Genomic DNA, 24,760 nt, shown 5'->3' with positions numbered 1-24,760 from the left:
AGTCTCATCACTGAACAGAAATAATGTCCAGTATAGAATATAAAGTCCTGCTGCAGTGGAGACAGAATGAATATTGTGTCTGACTCCATCATGAGCTTGGAGGACTGCATCCATACATCTCTGACATGACTGATTAATAAAGTCATCTGGAATGGCAAAGAAAGCCTTCCTGCAGGACTCCCAGAGCTCATCAAGACTCTTTGTGTTCATCTTCAACATCTCCTTCATTTTACCCCAGACATGCTTAATAATGTTCATATCTGGTGACTGGTCTGGCCAATAATGGAGCAGCTTGACCTTCTCTGCTTTCAGGAGCTTTAATGTGGAGGCTGAAGTATGAGGAGTGCTATCCTGCTGGAGAATTGTCCCTCTCCTGTGGTTTGTAATATAATGGGCAGCACAAATGTCTTACAATTTTTGGATGAACTAACCCCTTTAACATCTGACTCATGAGCTGGCTCTAGTGAGGAGACGTGTGAATGATAAGCAGGGTTTATTTTACAGCATTGATTCTCCACTGGTGGACAGTAGAAATGTCAGAATAAGCAAACAGACAAAGCACAAAGAACAAAACATGAATCTTAATGAAGTATTCCCAAGCTGAACAATGATAATACAACAGGAGCAAATCTGTTAGCATGGAAATGTACGCAAGCATGGTGAAAACATGTTGAGCACTGATCCTGACTGATCTCTGAACAGTTATATTATGAAAACTACATACAACTGTTCCCATTTCTGTTTACGAAGTTCATCAGCTATTTTCTTTCCTGATATTTGGACATTAGTTTGAGCCAGATAGCACATATTCAACTGCAAGTCATATTTTAAAGATTGTTTGGTCTGTTCATCATCTGATGTGTACAAATATCTGGTAAAGGTCATTAAAAGGTCTATTTAACAAACATTATGAATCATCAACATCTTAAAGACATTCTCTACACATCTACTTAACGTCTACATGAGACGTCTTCCAGATGTAAACACACACAACAAGTAGACGTCTCTGTGACTTACACGTGCTGAAACAAACAGCTTAAACTAGTCCAGCCTGGTTTTAGAGGGGGTATGGTCATTTTCACCCTGGTCTTAGCTGGTCAGGCTGTAAAATCACCAGCTAAACCCAGCTTGATCAGCCTGCTTTAAGCTGGACGTAGCTGATTTTGTCTGGGCTTCCAGCGTGTCTAGGCTGGTCAAGCTGGTTTAAGCTGGTCATCTCCCAGCCTGACGCGCTAAAAGCAGGCTGGAAATAGCTGGAACCCCTCTAAAATCAGGCTGGTCGAACAACTAAAGCCAGCCTAGGTTAGTTTAAGCTGATTTTTTCAGCAGGGCTATAAGGCAAGGGTGTCCAAACTTAGTCCTGGAGGGCTGGTGTCCTGGAGAGTTTAGCTCCAACCATAGTCAAACACACCTGAAGCAGCTCATCAAGCTCTTACTAGGTATACTAGAAACTTCCAGGCAGGTGTGTTGAAGCAAGTTGAAGCTAAAGTCAGCAGGACACTGGCCCTACAGGACCAACTTTGGACACCCGTCTTACTTGATATACTAGAAGAGGGATGTCAAACTCAGTTCCTGGAGGGGCGCAGTTCAGTTTAGTTCCAACCGTGCTCCAACACACTTACCTGTAGGTTTCAAACAACTCTGAAGGACTCAATTAGTTTGATTAGGTGTGTTTAATTAGGGTTGGAACCAAAACTGTGCAGGGCTGCAGCGCTCCAGGAATGGAGTTTGACATCCCTGTACAAGAAACTTCCTAACAGGTGTGTTAAAGCAAGTTGGAGCTATACTCAGCAGGACACCGGCCCTCCAGGCCGAGTTTGGACAGCCCTGCTATAAGGTAATGTGCTCATTTCCAGTGTTGCCATTAAGACAACAGACATCTATCCATCTTTTATAGCATTTCTACTTAAAGAAATTAAAGTAACAGCTTCTGTACATTATCAATTAAAGAGAAACGTCATCTCTAAAAATACAAATCATTTACCAGATTCATATTTATGAGTGTCTTTATTCTCTTAAACACTAATATGTGTTTAATGCATGCTGAAAACCGGTAACCATTGACTTTCAGAGAAGGAATAATACAAATACAATGGAAGTCAATGGTTACAGGTTTCCAACATTTAAAAAATATATAATATTTAGTGTTTAACAGAACAAAGATGCTTAAACAAGTTTGAAACAAGTCGATGATGACCACATTTTCATTTCTTTGGGGTGAACTGTCCTTTTAAGTCCTCAAAACATCCCATGTGAGGCCCAACAGGCTGTTTTACAAACTCTAATATTTGCAGAAGAGCATGACCAGGTTTACAAAGCCCAGGAAAACAGTCAGCCTTTTCCTGTTTACATCCCATGCTGAGTCTTACACAATCCGAGTTCAATTATAAAAACAGAAACCTGATTACGAACTCTTGAGCAGAATACATGTTTGCTGGCATGTCAGGAGCTTGTAGACAGTAGATAAATAAGAGAAAATCTCAGCACTTCTCTATACAGGGTGTTTGAATGCGCTGATGCGCCACAGGAAACAGGACGAGAGCATCATCAGCAGTAAAGTGTCTATTCTGGAACAGTAATTGGGTTCATATTCTACACAACATTTACAATTGGTTTTCCTCCTCCATACACGCATTATGTTTTGTAAATAAAACGTGGCTCAGGACAGGATGAGGGCTCGGTTTGGGGTGTGAGATTTTAAAGAGCGAAGGTATCGTCTGGCTTTCTCCGTCATGAAGAGCTGATCTTTCGTCCGTCCGCAGACAACAGTTTCCCACGCCGCAGACATCTGTCAGAAGAGAAAATTATTAGATAATTAAGACTTTTTTTTGTTCTATAATTTTTTTTTTTAAGTTGCTTTTCTTTAAGTTAATGAAAATATTCTCAACTATTTTCTGCTGCAGACAAAACAGCACATTTAATTAATTTATAACAAAACATTAGCAGTTTTTGGCAAAGGCACCTACTTTACCCCCTTTTCAAGATTTAATTAAAGTCTTTCGTGTCTCTAGAATGTGTCTGTAAAGTTTTAGCTTAAAACACCCATCAGTTTATTTATTATAGCTTTCTGAATCTGGGAAATTTGAGCTGTTAGGACACTTTAGATGTTTTTGTTGCCCGTGCCTTTAATGCAAATGAGCTGGTTCTCCCCGCCCACTGTTCCCACATGTGTCAGAGCCAGAGATCTCTCTGTATTGCTCTGATGGATGTAGCCTTCACCTGCTGCGTCTCATGTAGATAAACAGCACAGTGACAGACACAAATGAAGCAGATCTGCCTTACTACAGTAAGAACTTTTCTAATGGTTATTGGAGGCATTTGTTGTGGAGTTTATTATTTCTGCAATGATGAGTCACACACACAAACGTACACGCACGCACAGCTTTGCACATTAAATGTGACAGGATACACATTAATATCCACTGTTGATGTACAAAATAAACCTGATTTAAGTCCACAAACCGGGACTGAAACGTCTTCTTTTATAAATGTACAGACATGCGGCTATGACGATGAACTACAGCGAAACACAGTCTTTACTTTATTACAAATATGCACGACTTTAAAAGCATTTTAAACTTGTAAAACTCATTCTCGAGATGCAAATTGTCATAAAAGAGCAGAACAGATCTTTTAATCCCAGTTGTTTTGCGCACATCCTCTTATATGGATATGATTGTACGCGTTACTATGGAGACATGTTCACATGCAGCTGTCAATCAATTCATGGGTGGGGGAAACCGCAGTGCTATGTCATGTTGCAGTCGGCTTCAAACTTGCAGGATTTGGATGCTATTATAACATTAGGAAGTTAAAAGAGTAAGACTTATTGTCTTTACATCACTCCAGTTTGACTGTGGAAACACTATACCTGCACACAGTTCTGTCTAAAAGGCTTACAAAAAATGATTTTCCTCATAGCTGCCTTTTCAAGTCTCTTTCTACAGTGCTTTTTATTATTTATATTTATTGACATGATGTATGAAGACCTGAAGTGCCAAGAAAGGCACCTTTAACTTAAATGCATTATTTTTTTTACTTACAATTGGACTGAAGAAAACGCATCTGAAAACCTAATAAGCACATTCATTTTTCAGATTTTACTTAGTAAAATGTTTTTCCAATTAAAGTTTATTAACATGAGCTCAATTAACACATTGGTTTTATTTAATGACAAATTTCCCATGTGCATTTTCAAATTCCACCCTATTTTTCTATAATATATACAGAAAAATACACATAAAAATGGAAAAGTTTTACAAAAAATACAAAAGTAGGCATTACAAGTTAAATTAATTGCCTAATTTCTTAATTAATTGATTAGAATATGTTGAGCTTATTCTGTATTTGCTGACAACAACCAAAGTAATATAAATAATCCAGTTAGAAAAAAAACAACAACTGGTTTCAGTTTCTGATGTTATAAACCAGCAGAAAACAAAACAATTAAATGAGCCATGTTTAGTCTTTTAGGAGTACCTCATATCATCTAAAATACTCAGAAATATCTGACATTGGACAACGTTTTCAAACAGAAATAACCCAGTACACGAGGTGGAGCCGTGTAACTACCCTTTTCCAAACAAAGTACACCTCCTTGATCAGAGCCGGTGTGCATGTTTGAGATCAGCACATGCCTGAAATGATGTCCTGTATGCGTAACATGAGCAGAGTGTGATCTACAGCTACTTACAGGCAGTGGAGAGATAGTTTTGGGTGTTGCCAGCACTGGTTTAGAGGCAGGTCCACTTTCATTAGGACCCAGAATAAAGCCTTGATCCAGAACATTCTCCTCCTTCACAGCACATGAGGACACCGGAGGCTCCGGCTGCACCGTCTGAGGCTGTGAATACAGAAACTCTTTCAATAACACTTTACATCTGAAGAGAGGGCCAGGATAAACGCAACACCAGTGTGGTTTTCTGTACCTTCTGACTGGGTTTGACTGTGGCTTTAATCTGCTGCTTTCGTGCAGCAACACTTTCACTGCAGTCGATGACATCCAGAGCCAAAGACTTACGCACTTTCTTCATAGGAGGCCGATACTGTTGAAGAAGACACAGATCATTCAATATAACAGCAAACCAGCAACAAAACGAGAATTTATTAGGTTTACTCCATATCAGCAGCTCAGATTGCTTTCACTGCAAATCCAGCTACAAAATGAAATAGGATAATCATTGAATACATCAACATTTAATCACTTAAGGCTGCACTTGATATGAATGTAATCAAAGGTTAAACCGGACACACAATCTGATGCATGCAGATCAGGGTTTAAATGTCTCTTTGCTGTCAGATCTTTACTGATTTTTATAAAGTAATCTCAATAATTGGTTTGATTTTGATGAAAATAATTCAAGATGTCGGCGCCAGTGGTGTAGTGGTTAGTGCGTCGACACATGCACTCCGGTGCTCACGGCGACGCGAGTTCAATTCATCCTCGTGGTCCTATGCAGATCCTTCCCCTTTCTTTGCTCCCTATGCTTTCCTGTTAATACTCTCTACTGTTCTATCGAATAAAGGTATAAACCCCGAAAAATAATAGTATATAAAGACTAAAGCAACAGAGGCTTACTGAATTATTAATATATAATACTTAAGAAACACTTTAGACAACTTTGAAAGTTCAGCAATATCATGAGTATCACATGATAAGTTGTTTTCTTTCCAGAACCTTTACCTTCTCTGTTCCTCAGCGCTTTGATCATCTTCCTCAAATGATTAGAGATGTTTAGAGGCTTGGGAAGATACATTTGTTCATTTTTATTAGTCGGCTACAAAGTTATAAAGATATTGTTGATTTACAAGCAATATGAGAACCTTTAGTGCATGTAAAATACCAGAATCTGCACCACATTGCATATCATTTAGACCCATTTTCCTCATTCTCTCAGTACATATGTAAACTCATATTTTGCATATGCTAATATGTTTTTTTTTTTTATTAAAAAAAAAAAAACACTTTTAAATGATTTTAATATTAAATGGGTGCATTAATTAAAATTTTTTTGGGAAAAGTATTTTAAGGTTTATTTTATTTATTTAATCTCAATTGTAAAAATACAGACAGGTTAAGGTAATATAACTAAACAATTAAAACTAAAGATCTTCAGTTAATCAGATTGTTTAATCAGACTTTAAGATCTTCTGTTAATGTAATTCTGGGTTTCAGCAGGTTACACAGAGTTAAATTTAAGACTTTAAGACAGTTTAGGACCATTATGAATGAAATTTTAGCCCATAAATGGCTAAAGGTTCAATAATTTTCTACATGGCCCAGATGGAAAAGATTGTTATTTGCCAGATCAAAAATATTATAATTTAATAAATTTAATAATACAATAATACATTAATAATAACGTTTTAAAATACATTTTTTTAGCAAAATATTTAAAACATTGTGTAAAAACAAGCAAGCTCTAGTCGTATCCATACACTTTTTACAACATAAACTTCCTTTAAAATAAAATAAAAATGAACAAATGTTTTAAAAACTAGAATAAGTTTAAAAGTTTAAAGTTTTATTGAGATGATTGTTGATTACTGTATGGGTTTTGACCAGATTTGGTAACAATGCATGAACAAAGGAAAATTAAGACCCGTTTAAAAAAGATTTAGGACCTACAACACAATATTTGAGTAATTTTAAGACTTTTTAAGGCCTAAAATTTAGATTTTGAGATTTAAGACATTTTAAGACTCTGCAGAAACCCTGGTAATTCTACAAAAATGCAAGGAAAAATTTGGACACCTTAACCCTCAGGCTTTTATAGTGTCCTAATTTGTTTCTTCACAAGACTGGAGTTAAAAGATGCACTTTTTATTAGGTAAAGACAAATGAATAACTTTTAAAAATAAAAGAAGTTATCAGAATTTCTGGTCTTAACCTCCATCAGTAATAGACGTATTAATGATCCACTATGACTGGAAATGGAGCTATTCTCTTTCCCTGTCAGATCTCTCACCACTTGTTTGCGTTTCTTCTCAGCGGGAGCTTCATCTTCTACGATCAGCTCGATTCCTGCTTCACTGCGCAGCACTTCTTTAAGATCCTCCTCCAGATTTGGGGTTGGAGGCTGAAGAAAATAGCCCAAAGCAAAGACAGAAACAATATTTTGTGAAACACAATGGTGGGAGAAAAACATCCAGGATTTAAGCATCTTTTTACGACGCAAAAAGGACTAAACTATTTTGTTTTAACACCACAGAGGTTTATAGTAAGACTTTCTGCAGGTTTCATACGGTCAAACTGAAGACTTTTTAAGGTGATCATGAATGAAATGTAAGATATCACTATGTTGGTCTCATTTGTAGCCATAATACATCAACTATATCTGGACTAGCAAAAGAAACAAATACACAGGATTCTGTAGCACTGCAGGCATATTTCAATGAGTTCGAGTTAACATTCGAGGTGTAACGGATCACAAATCTCTATGTTCGGATCACATTATGGTATATTAGTCACGGCTCGGACCATTTTTCAGAAGAGGGGGGAGACAAAAAATGTAATTTAAATAATATACTATAATAAATGTAAATAATACTGTAAAATCAGCACTGCAAGACACTTTTGGTTTTAACAAGCAGAACTTAACACCTGTCATTTAAATAAAAATAACATGAAGAAATAATCAGCTGAATAAAAATAAATTGTAAAATATTCAGTAGACAAATTCACCGTTACTCCTACTGCTGCTGATAACCCTAAATGTAGAAATCTAATTTAATTTGTACAATCCATATTTATTTTTAAGCCTCATCCTCAATAAATGATTGAGTTATTCACTCATTAAACGTCATGTTTCATTGCTAGATGATCATTTCTGAAGAATTATTCAGTGGCGCATTTTTGACGGCTGGTTGTTGCCAACTATTGGTTAAACAGTAGCTCCTTTCACACAGAGATACCAGTAAATATCCAGAAAATTTCCGGAACGACTTTACCGGTAAATTCAAAAAAGCGCTGTTCACTCAGGCGAGGACTTTACGGAATTTTTCCGGAAAAAGAGCGTTCACACAGCTTGTGTTTGTAAACATTTGACTACATTACAAACTCTTTGGATGGATCAGTATTGAGTACAACTCCAATGAAAACATCTGGAGGAACACTTTCGCATGTCGAGATGTTCATGATATGCATGTGTGCTGGCGCTATGGGCGCTCACGGGCATGCGCAAAGCTTGAAGGTAAACAAACAATGGATTATCATAAACATCTTATCGCTGATTATTTACACAGTTGGCATTAAGATGAACATATAAACGTTATCCGACTAAGATCTAGCAGCTAAATGTGTCTGGAAAAATATTCAAAGGCTTTTATTCTCATAAACTGTGCAGACGTGAATGCGTCTGACTGTTCTGATTGGCTAAAGTAGACGTCTCATGTCAGCACGTTCTAGACGTGGACATCTTTCCGGCAATCTTCCTACAGCGCAGCATTCCGGCAAATTACCGGTAATGTTACAACTTCTCTTTCCGGAAAATAGCCAGAAGGAATTTACCGGTATTTTCAAAAAGGGCCTGTTCACACATACACACCTTACGGAAAATTGCCGGTAATTTTCCGGAAAGGTCTGTATGTGTGAAAGGGGCTAATGTAACTGCTGCCTTCAATATTAATTTAAGCGTCAAGTTTAATGAAAATGACGGTGATTTTAATCTTTAGCATAAACATAAGTGGTTTTATCTAAACTATAACCTGTTGTTTCAGTATAGCCGTGTTATTTGCATGTCTGTAACTTCATAACGATCTCAAAACACTAAAGACTGAATCTCCTGATTGTTGCGTTTTTCGAACAGATTTGAATGCAGCGATTCGAAGCATTTATAATGTATGTTGCGTGGGTGTTGCAATCCAGATCTTTACTGATTAATCATGCAGCTTATACTGAATGCATTAATGCAGGCTGAACAGAGTTTTCAGTAAATGTTCTCACCAGTGGCCGCAAAGGGCCGTATTTTTCCATGGCGTTTTTAAACGGAGTGGGCGTACGAGGCATCGTGTCCAGATCAGACTTGTGATTTGGTGTTATAAACCTACAAAGGAGGAAACATACACAAGTTCAGCAGTCACATCAGAGCTGAATCGCTGTGTGTGTGAACGCAGAGACGTACAGGGAGTTTTCCTTCTGTGTGAGCGGGGTTTTGTCTCGGTGCAGCGGTGTGGTGACCACGGCTTTCTGACTGCACACGGGAGTGGAGGTGAGGGACGGGTTCTCCAGGTCCAGCGTGTCCTGCTTCGTCCACATGTTGAGGAACTTTGAGAACACAAATATAATATTAAAGGTTTTGAATAATAACAGAAGCAGTCAAATGTTTCCTAAAGTCTGACAGGAAAGTTTTTGCTATAGCAATTAGGTATGCAAAATGACAGACATTACAAGACAGTCAATGAATTAAACGCTTAACTATCAAATCAGAGAATCATATCTGTAATACATTTATAATAATACAAGAACTATCATATATTGCACCTTTAAAAGTTAGATTCTTTCAATTCTTTACAAGAAGTTAAAGAGAAAAAGAAAACAAAACACAAAGATAAGGTAAAAAAAAAATGTACAAATTAAAGACGCAAGAGTCATTTTATTGTCACTTGCAGCTTTAATTTGCATATTGTGGTAGCATTTTAGCAGGTAAATACAGGAGAACCATGCAGCCATTTATATGTGCCACACTTGCTGCAGCCAGTAGATGGTGATATGACTATAAATGAACATTGAGCATTTAGAGGACTTAAAGATCTTTTACCCCTTATAATATTTATGCAATGAAGCCTGACTGTTAAAAAAAAAGTGATCAAATAGAGATATATTTTAAAGATCTTTGAAACATGCATTTAAGACATAAAAACTAATTAAGGCCTTATTTTTACACTATGAAATGCAAGACTTTAGGGATCTGTGGCCACTCTGCTTATGTACTAACATTATCTCAAATGTTTAAAAGAACACTCAGATCCTGTGAAATAAGCTATTTTAACTTTAAGAGATAACAAGTAGAAAAGACCACAACTCCCATGATTCCACGCTCAGTCAGGCTGTCATTAAAATACACGCCCTCTTGTGGCCAAAATTACATAGTGCAGAGTTACTGAAGTTTGTCCTGGGCGCTTGCTTTTTTTTCAGTTACGTCTTTGGTTTGGTGCGTTAATCTTATCGTTACTATTATTCAAAAGAAGGTAATGATTCGCACTCAATTGCTTCGTACTGTTTTTATTTGTACTTTTTCTTACATTTTACGGGTGATAACAGACAAACAGAGGTTTCGGCACAAAGCCTTCCTCAGTGTGTGACACAATTCTCTATAATCAGGTGTACATCAATACAATAAAATTCTAACAGTTGACATTAAAAGTTTTCTACATTTGACAATTACCCAAAGATTAAAAATCACAAGTCTTACCTTCACCTTTACCCATATAACCAATTATACAGGATGTGATTTTTAATCTTTGGGTATTTGTCAAATGTAGAAAACTTTTAATGTCAACTGTTAGAATTTTATTGTATTGATGTACACCTGATTAATGATAATAGTTTATACACTTTCTCTCTGTAGAGTTAGGTCGGAAATGGGAAGATTGTTTATTGTCATTGCTGTGAAGATTATAAGTTATTGTGTGATTAATGGATAATGAAATGAGAGTGACGGTTTAACTAATTGCACATTGTGATTGACTATGGAATAAAAGGGTGGAGTTAGAGAATTGTGTCACACACTGAGGAAGGCTTTGTGCCGAAACGTCTGTTATCATCCATAAAATATAAGAAAAAGTACAAATAAAAACAGTACGAAGCAATTGAGTGCGAATCATTACCTTCTTCAAAATTACATAGTGTCAAAAAAATAAATAAAAGATTACAGTTTCAATGATCTGACAGCCATATTAAGCAGTGATGCAACATTAATATTTGACCACCCAATATGATTTAGTTGTTGATATTATTAATTAAAATATATGTACGCAAATTCACAATATTTCAATAAATAAATAAAATGCAGCCACTAAATATTGTGGATTGATCAGCGTAGCTGATTCACTGATATTGCACACTTTTTATTAAGAAATGATTATTATTGAAATGCATTTGTTTTATCCGATTGAAAACCAGAAATTAAATAAAAAAATTGTTTATTTAGTTAATTAAATAAATATTTAGTTTATTTAGCAGCTCCATTATTTTGCTGGTTTGTTTTATTAATTATTTCATTAATATCCATTAATTTTAGACATGGCATATACTGTATGTTGTGCAATAAAAGCATGTAAAAAATAACTTGCCTGAAAGGTGTCTTTAAACTAAATATTGATAATTATTTGGTTTGCTCGTGTACTTGCTGAATTATTTCAAGGAATAAATTACAATGTTACAAGAGTATTTAATGGAATTAATTAAAACTTCATTATTTAATTTACCAGAAACAAAAATATAACATTACTCATTCACAGTACATACACAACTCATTATTTTTTTTTTTTGTGAGCCATCCCAAGATTTGGTGTGGTCTTACTTGGCCACCCCTAAGAAAAGTTTCTCAGGGGGCGCCACTGTGTGTCCATCCACCTATTTTTAATGCACTCTTTGGATTAATCGCAAAAAAAAAACTGAATGAAAAAGCCAAGATGTGCATACATTGCATAAAAAGATTCTGCACACAACCGAGAAGGATAAACTTTATCTGATATAAAAAAATCTGCATTAACTACAATGGAAACGAATAAATTCCAGCACACAAAAAAAATTCATGTGATTTTGTTTCAACAGATCATGTGATGATAAAAATGGCGGAAAGTGGCATGTATGTTTAGGTGGATGATGAGCTCTGAAAGGTTTTAAATGTTAAATACGAAAAAGCAGTGATGATAGAGATGATATCTGAAGATGATATCCTGCCTCCAAAAGCAAGATAACATTACTGCGCTCAGTGGGTTTCGTCTACGTGTTCTAAGACGGAAGTAAATTATTATATACAAAAACAGGGTTCTTGCACTATTTTAAAAGTACAATTTAATGCTTTTTAAGACATTTTTAAAGACCTCAACAAATATAATATAAGACCCAAAAATTGTATAATCTCTTTGGAATAAGCTACTCATTTTAATGTTCTCGTTAGATTTAAATAAATTGTGCCTCGTCACAGTATGGATAACCCGCAGTACCAGCCTTTTGGGTGTCTGGTGGTGAAATAAAACTGTTATAGCTGACTGTGAAGGGGCGTCTGAACTAGAGCTGTAATCATGATATAAAAGTTAGGCCCGATAGAGCCCGAACCCCACAGGTACATTTTGATTGACAGCTTTTAAAAGCCCAAACCTGTTTGGAGTCCGACATTATCCAAATGTGCACAGGCACACAGCTCTTTTGTCTTTTTTCATGAATGAGTCGTTTATATGGGTTAACATTACTTATTCATAACATTGGCTATAGGCCTAACATTAGTAACTAGTAACTTTGTTAGGTCGAGCTGCAAACAATGCAGGGATTAACCTGGACCTGCTATGACTAGCTGCTGCAACGTCCCGCTGCTGCTTTCCTCCTTTCATGTGCAACTCGACGACTTTGAGCCCCATGGTCCCTAACGAAAAAGTCTTTTTGCAGAATTTACACATTGCCTCTTTGCCACGTTGTTAAATGTACAATTTCCCATCTTTGCATTGACACATCAACAACTGCATAATAACAGCACGCAGGTGCAGACCAACGCAAGCGTCTATACTTTGTAGTTTTACAAGTGCTGAATTAATCAACTATTAGATGTTTTACCGTGGACCACTGTGCTTCCCTATTGTCATTAAGCACACCGGCTGAAAGTTTAATATCTACAGCCACTTTACGGTAAAATTTAAGACAATTTAAGACCTTAATTTCCCGGATTTTAATTTAAGACATTTTAAGACTTATTAAGGACCAGTGGGAACCCTGAAAAAAAAGCCCAACACTGTAACTTCTGTTTTTCTTTTGATATTTGGCGGCAGTTTATGAGGAAGTGATGATTTTGTTATCTTAGACTCGTTGGATGGAAACGCTGCTTTATTCTTAAATCTTTTATGCCATACTCCAGTTTTGCGCATACATTTAATTTGCATCTTTGGATGGAAACATGGCTAGTGTTGTGTTGCGTTTTCCCACCTGTGAGGGGGAAAAGGGCAGGATCTTGACCGGCGTGCTCTTTGGGGTCATAGAGTCATTGGGGTCTGGCGAGAGGGCGATGCGTCGACGGCTGCGGCGACTCAGGATGGATGGAGGAGTGGCTCCGCCGGGCGAGATGGGGATCAGCTCTCCTTTACTGCCCTTGCTGAGCTCCTGCAGTGCACTGCCCTCCAGACGAAACTGCAGCAGCTCCGAGCTCTGGCTCTCCTCCGGCAGGTCGAAGTCCGACATGGTACACCAGCCCTCCAGATCCTGCGCACACACACACTCTGATCAGTCCAACACACACTTAATAGTCCCATGAAGTAGGGCTGCACAATATATCATTTACGCATCGATTTTGCAGTGTGTGCACTTGCATTAGACCCTTTTCACAAGACGCTCATCGGCATCCTAAATCCTTGAAAGTTTTTACTTTTTTTTTTTTAAACGGGAACATTTATATGTATAGTATCATCTTTGTATTCAATTGCAAAAAACGAATTACAGCTCATTAAGGGTGTCACGATCCTCCAAATATTCGATTCGATTACATTTTCGATTCTAAAGTCACGATTCGATTCGATTTTCGATTATGAATAATTAATTAATGACCAATTAATTATTGGTAGCCTACCGTTTAAACTACCTGACCTGCATGGTCTTTGTTTTACCCATAAACAAATCATACAGTAAATGAATAAAGGCAAGATACACACATAATTACCACCTGTCAATCACTTTTTCTGCGGGACTCGTGAATAGGCAGTGATCTGTGTCGTTATAATGGCGTCGGTAAAAAAGACGCACAACCAACAGGAACCAGCCAACAGTATCTGAGGTGTTCGCTAAAATGACTGAGTACAAGTGAGTGAAAGATTGAAGCAGTCCTCTGACTGCCTGGACCTGCAGTCTCGAGCGCATGGCTGCGTGTGCGTCTGTGTGGTCACGTGATGTGCATTTTCAGAGGTAGAGAGGAAGGAGGGCTGCTCAGAAATGCTACACGCCACTGTGGATGTCAAATCGTTGTTGTTCTAAAATGCCATTTAAAAACAAAGCCAGTGTAAACAGGGCCTGAGTGTGAACTTTTCGCCAGCGGATTTGCAACGGGGGCGGGCGGAGGATCGCGATGCCGGTGTTGTCTATCGGACGAACCGTACGTAATACGTACATAGCAGAGCTTGCAAAACTGTGTTTTTTTTGTTGACAACACGAACGTTGTCAACATAACTCACTGGAAATCCAAAATGCTTAAACACCGGCGACTTCATTGAAAGAGGAGAGGGTTTAAGCTCTGTCGACGGGTCTCCTGTATCTGCAGTTCAACAAGCTCTTCAACAAGCCTGTTTTTTTCCCGCTTGGCAAGCCAATCTGATGTGACATGGGGGCGTGGCAGCATCGACGATTCTATTTTTTGATTCGATAATCGAAATTGAGCATAAATTTCAATTAAAAATCGAAATCGTGACACGCATCCCTCGCATGAGCAGTAGGGGTAATGCAGAATCTATAGCGGCAGGACAGTAACAACATTCAACATGATTCTCTCTTCTGGCTGCCGTTATCAGTCTCACACTATTGTTTTCCTCTTTCTGAACGTCTTGATAACACCATCGTGGAGTTTTTATTTCAGTAATTCAGCAAATAGAATTGTAAAATAATGATTTGTTGTACTCTCCCATTAACTGTGCTCTGAGTTTACCAACTATGACGACTTCGGTCACTGAGAAATACGAATACGTGGCTTCATAACATCACCCATCACAATCATTTGATATTACTTATTGTGACTACATTACATGCACATTTTGCAACCGGCTGTAATTCTAATAGTGATTTTCTGATCTAAATCAGGCTTGACTCACCCCGTCCATCAGCTCCATCACCTCCTTCAGTGTGGGAGCCGCTGACGGAGACAGAAACCCAGAGCTGTCCATCACCCACGTGGACACGTTGGAGTCTCCGCCTTCACTTTTGGGGCTCGTTGAAGCTTTGGGGGTTTTGGGAGATGACGCTTTTTGTGGAGGAGCAGTGGCTTTCTCTTCAGGTTCCTGTCAACAAATGAGGGTATATAAATCGATTTAGGATGAACCAAAAGTAAAATATTTGGGCTGATACCAATACAGATTTAATAAAAGAAAATAAATGTCCCTCCAGTTCTGATGCCAATATCTGTCAATTACATACAGCACTAAAGTATAGGAGTCGACATTTGAATTAGATTAAAAAGTTGAAGAAAAATAGCCTAAAATTATTGAACACCACCCATTCTTGTCTGTTGATTACTGTAGTTTTACTAAACAAGGATTGGATCCATTTAACTTTCCAACATTTTAAGAGATACAAGATAAAAAAAATATATATTATAAAAAAAAAACACAATATGATCACCTTCAATGATGCCATTTAATTTTCCCTAATCAATATTCAACGACTTTTATTTGACAAGTAACATAAAGTGGGTACAGAAAGTATTCAGACCCCCTTAAATGTTTCTTATTTCCCTTTTATTTCACTTCTTCCCTGATTATTGTACACACAGCACCCCATACTGACAGAAAAACACATTCTTAAATGGCCCAGCCAGAACCCTGACTTAAACCCAATTGAGCATCTCTGGAGAAACCTAAAAAAACTACCACCAACGTTTACCATCCAACCTGACTGAACTAGGTAGGATCTGCAAGGACGAATGGCAGAAGACTACCAAATCCAGCAGTGAGAAACTTCCATCTTTCCCAAAGAGACTCACGGCTTATTAGATCAAAAGGGGGCTTCTGCTATATCCTTAATACTCAGGACCATGTGATATTTCAGCTTTTCTTTTTACAAAACTGTCAACAATTCAGTGTTTCCCTTGTTAATACGGGGTGCTGTGTGTACATTAATGAGGAAAACGATGAGCTTAAATGATTTTACCAAATGGCTGCAATATAACAAAGTGAAGAATGTCAGAGCTCTGAATACTTTCCGTACTCACTGTACTTAATAAACCTAACAAAAAATAAATTACAATCTGAAAGCTGAATAAATCTGCTTTCCACTTATTTATGGTTTGGTAGGACAATATTTTACAGAGATACAACTATTTGAAAATCTACAAACAGTTCAAGAGTTCACACTTAGCTGATGATTGGTAATAAGCTAGTTTGGCATGCTGTCCTAGGATAGAGCCCCGAGCTCAAAAGATCCTCGAGCCCGGAGCTCCCTCCCCTTGCAGGGCAAGAGGGGAGTTTGAGCTCAGGTAGATCTCGAGAACCCCCCCTTAAGTCAATTTACTTAAGTCTCTTGTTTTTGGGAGTGTGGGAGGAAACCGGAGGACCCGGGGAAAACCCACGCGAGCACGGGGAGAACATGAACTCCACACGAAAATGCTGTCCGGTTGGGTGGATACCCGAAATGTCAAGAGACATTTTTTGCTGTGAGGCCGTAGAAAAGAGAAGGGGTGGAAGGGGGGATTCTTCAAGACGAAGATAACTAAAGGTAAGATGCTTGGTTATTTATACTGGGTTAGGAATCGTCTGATTGGTGGTTCGTACATTAGCTTGATTCGGGGCCAGCCGTGTCAATCATAATCACATGATCCTCTCGAAATTAGTTTATGAATAAACTTCACTTAAAAAAAATCTAAATACTCTGAATATCACCATGAAAAAAGTCTAAATTAAGCTTTATAGCAATGCATACCAATAAACAAAATTAAGTTTTGATATATTTACACTAAGACATTTTACTAAAGGTCTTCATGGAACACTTAATGATCAAATAAGTTGTGCCATAAAAGAAAAATAATTAATAATTTTGACTCATACAATGCATTTCTGGCTATTCCCACAAATACACCCGTGCAAGATGGGGTGGGGTAATATGTATGGGGCTAATATAGTTGTCTTGCTGAGTGTTGCTATTCTGTGATTGTTGTATGGTTGTATTTACGTTATCAGTGTTAAATACTAATTTCCTTTCTGTGCCGAGCAGAACGGACAATAAAGTTTGAACACAATACTTAAGACTGATTTTGTGCTCCAAAAAGCAGAAAAGATCCTCCTCATACCCGCTTTGAGCATTCGACAGGCAGTTCTTCACTGGCTCCATCACAGGAAATCTCCACCTGCAAAACACAAACCAGCAGTGAAACCCAAGCCTTCCCATTGGGTAATAACGTTAGTCATTAGGCCTGTCACAATTATCAATATATCGACTTATTGTACAATACATGGACACGACCTAGATCAGGGGTCACCAATCTCATTCCTGGAGGTCCGGTGCCCTGCAGGGTTTAGAGCCAACTAGCCTCAACACACTTGCCTGGGTGTTCCAAGTATACCTAGTAAGACCTTGATTAGCTTGTTCAGGTGTGTTTGATTAAAGGCTCAGGAAACACCAAAACACGTGTTGAGCTGTATACAGTCGTATATGTGTCCTACACTGCTGAAAACACTATTAAGACACCTATATTTCACTAAAAAATGTAAATTGGTTGTTTTTGCGTTATTTCAAGCAAATTCGTACTTCCGGTTTAATACGAATTTTTGAAGCTGCGTCACGGTCATGACATAATAGCGTGTATTCCAGCGTGCAGACTGGACGTCTGTGCCAGAGTGTGTCTTATTACGTCTTACAGCCTGCTGCATTAATGCATGAGTAAAGCTTGGTTCAAACCAATCAGCGCGCTCTATTGTGCAACTTCATTAATATTCATTACTGTCACAGTGTTTAGACGACAGAGACGCCACGTTGTCTTGGCAAAACAAGCGTGAAGTGTTGCTTTTATAGTTTGCTGCAGTGAAGTTTTGTTTTCATTTTCTCTCTGTGAGAGCTCAGCTGGAGTCACGTGTGGGTTAACAGTGTACGCGACGCTCGACAACAATAACTTACGTGTCTAAGGAGGATTATTGTTTACCTGAGAGCTGTTCTCATCTGCAAACGCTGAGATCCGGATTCGCTTGTAGTCTCCTCTTAATAAAGACGCGGCTCTAGTTGTTGGTGATTGTCCTGTCTCTACAGATTTGGTAAGTGAGTGACCAGCGCTCTTTGTTTATTCAGTTTGTTCGTATTGAACTAAGTTAACTATTGCACCGAGTGTAAACATGTTAGCACCACAACCAAACTTTAACCTCGTGTAGGATTTTCACCACATTTAGTGACCGGAATAACACACGCGGCTTTCTGACGCTACCTGCCTTGTGCATCTAAGTTTCCGGGAAATGTGGAGGTTTTTTCCTCTCATTCGCCGTGCGGTATCAAACATTGCATGAAAAATACACGCTTAGAGCAGCTCCTCGAATCAAATATCTCGTTTGTCGCGAGGGACATGAATGAATTCCCTGAATGAAAGAGGCAAACTGCAGTTAAAGTCCACCATATAATCATTTGGCAAGTAATTTGACTACAGATGTCCATGTAGGTTAAACACCATCACTTTCTCCTGTGTGTATTTTGACTCTGAAACTCGCGCGTGCCCAAATAGACACTCCCACACCATCCCACTTTAGTTCCTCCGACACTCCCCCCTAAACAGAGCTGGACACGCCCACTTTTCTGGCTTTTTCCAAAGTAGAGGTGTAAAACACCCTGCTGAAACGAGGGGGTTTCATGGCCCTTTAAGGTTGGAGCTAAAATCTGCAGGACACCGGCCCTCCAGGAACAAGTTTGGTGACCCAAACATGAAAATGAACATCTCATCTCATCTCCACTAAAAGGGTCAGCAAGAAACTCTATTATAAACAATTCCTACTAACAAATTATCCTGATGGTTTAGAATCTGCCTATTCATATGCTGTTGTATAATCAGTTATTATATTAACAGGAATAAATTAGTCTTTAATAATATCACTTATCAAATTAATTTCAGATATATCACACAACAAAATGACTTATGACAGGCCTATCGGGGATAAAGTGTTGTCTGACCTCTTCAGAAAGCAGCTCTTCAGGGTCCGTCTGCTGGAGCACGTGCAGTGTAGTGTCCACACCAGAGTAAAACCCCGTCTCTACTTTACGCTTGATGGTGGAGTTCCAGTGGTTTTTCACAGCATTGTCCGTTCTGCAGAAAACAGAAAAACAACACACAATATAAAAAAATACTTACTAGAGGTACAGATATCCATTTTCAGATTAGGGATGTACAATATTATGATTATATCAGGGTTCACACACATTTTTATTATAATTACTTTTCTAGAACTCTGAAGTAAAACTTGCTGACCTAATATTTGATGTAATGTTTACGTATACGTGGTAAATAACAAAAACAAAAAAACAATGCATGTTCAAATTTATTACAGCATCACATAAAAAGCAACAATCTATTTAGTTTGAATGCATTTTTTATATCTGTGTAAAACTGATTTAGATAAACCTTACACAGCTCTAATAATGCAAGACCATGTGTTTGGCTAAGGACAGAAAAGAAGACAACTAACCCACATTCAACTATACAGATAATTTGGCATTTGGCTGAAGTCTGCAGTGTGTTTCACCTTCCAGGCAGCAGTTTTGCGATCTCCGCCCAGCGGTTTCCCAGCACGCGGTGGGCCTTGTAGATGATCAGATCTTCATCCGGGGTCCAGGAAGACTTCTTGACGTCAGGATTGAGGTGGTTGTGCCAGCGTTCTCTGCACTGCTTCCCCAGACGCCCCTTCAGGTGTTTGGCCACCATCGCCCACTGCTTGTTGCCATACTTCTTCACCAGCTCGATCACCTGCACACACAAACAACATGTACACAGATACTCAGACGGTCGGGATCGCTGCTTATTGAATTACTGAGAGGATTCCTCAATTCAGGCTCAATTTTTTCTTTCCCCCAAAGTTTTATATATATTTTCTATTACATTTTATGGCTGCACAATATATTGTTTCAGCATTGAGATGGCAATCTGTGCATTAACAAAAGTCACATCTTGGTGTTGAGTTGATATTATAGTTGACCAGAAATCAAACCAAACACACGAAATGTGTGGAGGCTGCAGAACTGAAGCGTAACCGAGTGAAAGTTTATTATCTGTACGTGTTTTTAAGGCCTGCGACTACATGAGCATTTTAATAGTGCATAGTTTATTAATGATCAATTATGTTGGAATATTTGAATGACGCAATGTTATTTTACATTTGATTATTTAATTTCGGTACCCGAATACTGTCAGACTCCTCCAAGAAAACCATAAAGCAGTTTATTTCCAATTAATATTTGCTCCATTGTGTTTATTTATGACTGCAGTTTGTTTATTATATGTATATAATAAATTACATAAAAACACATTTCTATTTCACTCCCTCTTTTTTTGGAACCACTTGAGGGAGAGTAAATAATGAGTAAATTTTCATTTTTGGGTGAACTGTCCTTTGTGGGGCGAAATTTGGGCAAAATGTTTTTGCCCAGAAATTTTAATAGTTAATACTCATTAAAAAAAAAAAACTAATTAAAAATTATTTAAACAGCAATTATATTGGGCTTTAATATTTACAAACCCTAGCACTTTGCTGATTATTATTATTATTATATTCTTATGCAGATTTTTATTACTTCAAGTTTAACCAATTTGTTCACTTTCAGGTCATACATACACTTTAAATATCTCTTTAAAAAAGTAAATATTATACTTTAAATATCTAAAGTATTAAAGTATTTAACCATTAAAATAAACGTGAAAAATAAATTGGTCAAACTTGAAAATAATAAAGTAGGACTGCAAAAAACTGGATAAGAATATATAATAATAATAATGATGAAAAACTCATCTTTTTAAGACTGCATTTTTAAATTATTGATCACTTTAATATGTACAGTTGACGTCAGAATTATCAGCCCCCCCTGAATTATTAGAACCCGTTTATTTTTCCCCCTATTTCTGTTTAACGGAGAGCAGATTTCTTCAACACATTTCTAAACATAATAGTTTTAATAACTCATCTCTAATAACTGATTTGTTTTATCTTTGCCATGATGACAGTAAATAATATTAGACTAGATATTCTTCAAGACTCTTCTATACAGCTTAAAGTGACTTTTAAAGGCTTAACTGGGTTAGTTAGGTTAACTAGGCATGTTAGGGTTATTAGGCAAGTTATTGAATAACGATGGTTTGTTCTGTAGATTATAGAAAAAAAGTTAGCTTAAAGGGGCTAATACTTTTGCCCTTAAAATGGTGTTTAAAAAAATTAATAACTGCTTTAATTTTAGCCGAAATAAAACAAACAAGACTTTCTCCAGAAGAAAAAATATTATCAGACATACTGTGAAAATTTCCTTGCTCTTTTAAATATAATAAAAGAAATATTTAAAAAAGCAACAAAAATTCAAAGGGGGGCTAATAATTCTGACTTCAACTGTATATATATTGTATACTTTTTCTATGTTGAATCTTTGTAGTTCAATGCATGTTTGATTTCTCAGTTGTAGCGCTTTGGGTTTTTGAAAAGTGCATTATAAAAAAAATGTATTACTATTATTATTATTACTATGATGATGATGATGATGATGAAGTGGGGGAGTCCGTAAAAATGTAAAATAATCAGAAAATAAATTAGTAATAATTTATTACTTAATTAGCAATAGGTAAATAATTGTTTATCTAAAACGTGTACATCATAAGTGTCCTATATTCATATATCAGGCCACAAACTTTAATTTATATAATAGAACAGAATAAAATATATACTACAAAAATAATGACTTAACCTAGACTGTAGTGATATAATCCATTAACTCCACTGCAGTCTCTACATTTTACCTTCTCGTCCTCCTCCTTAGTCCAGGGTCCTTTAACAAGATCAGGATCTAAAACTTTGAACCAGCGATGCTGACACTGATGCTCCGATCGATTCTTCAACAACAAACACACTCTTACAGCATTTCAACTTTAATCAGACACTCAAATGTTCAATAGATCAAAGCATAAATAACATCTGATGTGCGTTTTCTGAATGCATGATAAACACACTTACAGGTAAAAATCCAGCGATGTATTTCCAGTCATTTGATCCAACATTCAGCACCAGTTTACGCAGCTTATCATCCTGGGATATGCCAATGAACATGAAATTAGAGATATGCAATATTTATTTATGTTTTAATGCCATATCAGCAGCATTCATGACAAAACCTAAACTAAAAATACAATATATAACAAGCAATCATATCAGTTTCTTCATAAACATTCATTGTACAAAAAACATCAACACTGAAAAGAGTCTCATACAATCATTTAGTCTAATTAATAAAAGTATGAGTCCCGGCTGGGTCAGTAGGCGGTTCTGTGTGGAGTTTGCATGTTCTCCCCATGTTAGTGTGGGTTTCCTCCAGGTGCTCCGGTTTCCCCTACAGTCCAAACACATGTGCTATAGAGGAATTGATGAACTACATTGGCCGAAGTGTACGAGTGTCTATCCAGACATGAACATGATGTGACATGATGTGTATACTCTGCGTAAAGGATTTTCTTTTCAATAACTGATATATTTTTTGGGGGGGATAGTTGGTTGGGCCAGTAGAAAGTATTGTTTTGTTTTATTTATTTCTACTGTTTGGACGCCACCCACGTCTCATCTCTCCAATTCTCTCATCTATCGGTTCAAACATTTGTTGACTGCAATTGTGAATATATTTTTGTAAATATTTATTATTGTTTAAATATCCATAATTTTGCATTTATTATTATCACTATATTTGTAAATAAACTCACTTTATTGCATTTAGTTAGTCTTGGCATTTTGTCCCTCACTTGTAAATATTGTGTTTGCTCATGTTTCACCCAAAATTAATGTTACTCTCCTTCCCCTTGACTGACCATCTTTAAGACTGTAACAATAAGTCACAATTTAAGAAAAAAACAACAACAAAAACACACTATTTATTGATGTGAAAAACATTAAAGATACTATTAAGTGACTGTTTTAAGTGAGGTAAAGTTGGCTTTATATATAGTTGCTCATTTTTTCAGTGACAACTTATGACATGCTCCCTATGTGGTTTATCATGGTACTTTGGATATTCAGTCTGAAATCAGATGTAAACATGAGTTTAAAACAACATTAGCACTATTTATTTGACTGTAAACAATGTTGTACTTTGATAGTCATTTGCTGCTGAGGTAAAGTTGGCTTTATATTCACAAATTCTGACTTTCTCCTTATTAATATAATTTCAGAAAAGTGTTCTTTGCTAATTCTAAATGATACAAATCTTATAAGCAGCGAGTGACTATCAAAGTACAACATTATTAAAAGTCAAATAAATAGTGCTAATGTTATTTTGAAGTCACATTTACATCTGATTTCAGGCTGAATATTCAAAGTACCATGGGAACTTATCGGAAGCATGTCACAAGCTATCACTAAAGGAAAGTAATTGAGGTAAAGTTGGTTTTATAAATCGCACATTCGTTAATTTAACTGTCTCTATATTGTTTACTACGCTTTTTTTTAAATATTCTATCAGAATTAGCATGCAAGTATGAGTTCAAAACAACATTAGCACTATTTAACTGACTGTAAACTATGATAAGCATTGGCTGCTAATATGATTTTCCTATTTATAATTTGCAAAGAACACTTTTCTGAAATGATATTATTAAGGAGAACGTCAGAAAATCCGAATATTAAACCAACTTTACCTCTATACGAATGTGTGAATATGAAACCTCAAAAATAACTTCACCCCAATATTGTTTAGATTCTGCAATTAGAGAATTGTGTTTACCTCCTCTTGTGTCCACTTGACTTTCACCTTCCCACAATCTCTCTGGTCAGCTACATCAGAGTCTGTGTCCTGGCATAAGGCCTCCTCCTCATCCTCACTGTAACACACACACATACACATACACGTTAAACAACACTGACCGCAGATCAGCAAACACTGTCTGACACCATTTATCAGGGCCTTGTGTTTGCTAAGCAATGTCTATTAACACCAAAGGGAAAAAAACAACACTTTTACTGCAGAAAAGTTCAGAAAATAATACTTTAACCCCCCTAAATGTGCTCAATAATTACATTAAAATACAATACACATTCAGAGCTAATATCTCGAGCTATTAGCAGCTCAGCTAACATTAACAACGCTTGTCATCAAAGTATAAAGCACTTTTCTCGGTCTTAAAGCTAAATGTACAACTTATAACAGTGTGTGATGCTGACTAACATTGTAAATCTGACTTTGTGCAAATCTTTATTATGCTAATATTATAGTAGTTCCGCGTTTATCAGCTCTCTTTGTGCTATTAGGCGGGGTTCAATGGATCATTCACAAACTTATTGTCAACAATCACCACATGCACAGGCAGAATACATTTCTAAGTCTCATTTTTAGCCCTAAAGTGAATCTCCATTACAGATGAACAATAAACATGTACGAATAATAAACTTAGTGTACTTACCCGCGCGCCCACCAAGACATTTCCCTGATGTTTGATCAAAATACGCCAATAATACAGACCTTTATGAGGACACTCTGAGTCTAGAACACACGCATAAACTCATGTGTGATGCTAATTAGACAGTCGATCAAATTAAGTAAAGAGTTTCATTGAAAAGCGCACAGGAGCTCGCAGCTAAACATCCACTGCTGCGCGCCCAAGTTCCTATCTCGCGCTTCTTTTTCTCGTCCATTCCCGCGAGT

General features: G+C 37.0%; 1 protein-coding gene across 5 annotated transcripts; it reads right to left on the bottom strand.

Annotated features, from left to right (window-relative positions):
* Positions 1 to 476: 476 nt before the first annotated feature.
* Positions 477 to 24,760, bottom strand: mybl2b (v-myb avian myeloblastosis viral oncogene homolog-like 2b). Of its 5 annotated transcripts, none has more exons than XR_012386764.1 (16): positions 24,519 to 24,760; positions 23,843 to 23,939; positions 22,090 to 22,161; positions 21,876 to 21,968; positions 19,624 to 19,844; positions 19,055 to 19,187; positions 17,196 to 17,252; positions 15,007 to 15,192; positions 13,142 to 13,414; positions 9,123 to 9,265; positions 8,945 to 9,044; positions 6,969 to 7,079; positions 4,929 to 5,045; positions 4,694 to 4,843; positions 1,827 to 2,788; positions 477 to 1,360 (listed from the first exon to the last, which is right to left on the bottom strand). XR_012386764.1 is itself a non-coding variant. In NM_001003867.2 (16 exon segments), coding segments are annotated over 15 exon segments (1,902 nt in total). In that variant the 5' UTR covers positions 24,539 to 24,669; the 3' UTR covers positions 479 to 1,371; positions 1,843 to 2,659.

Source organism: Danio rerio, chromosome 11, assembly GCF_049306965.1.
Source record: "Danio rerio strain Tuebingen ecotype United States chromosome 11, GRCz12tu, whole genome shotgun sequence".
NCBI lineage: Eukaryota > Metazoa > Chordata > Actinopteri > Cypriniformes > Danionidae > Danio > Danio rerio.
Note: the sequence above shows the minus strand (reverse complement) of the source record. Positions and strands in the feature narration are given on the sequence as shown.

Excerpts from the sequence above, each read along its gene's own strand:
- mybl2b (XM_068224145.2), bottom strand. The coding sequence starts at position 24,538 with ATGTCTTGGTGGGCGCGCGG. Across the intron at positions 13,415-15,006 it reads TGATGGAGCTGATGGACGGG|GATCTGGAGGGCTGGTGTAC; the intron begins GTGAGTCAAGCC and ends GTGTGTGCGCAG. Across the intron at positions 9,045-9,122 it reads ACACAGAAGGAAAACTCCCT|GTTTATAACACCAAATCACA; the intron begins GTACGTCTCTGC and ends CCTCCTTTGTAG.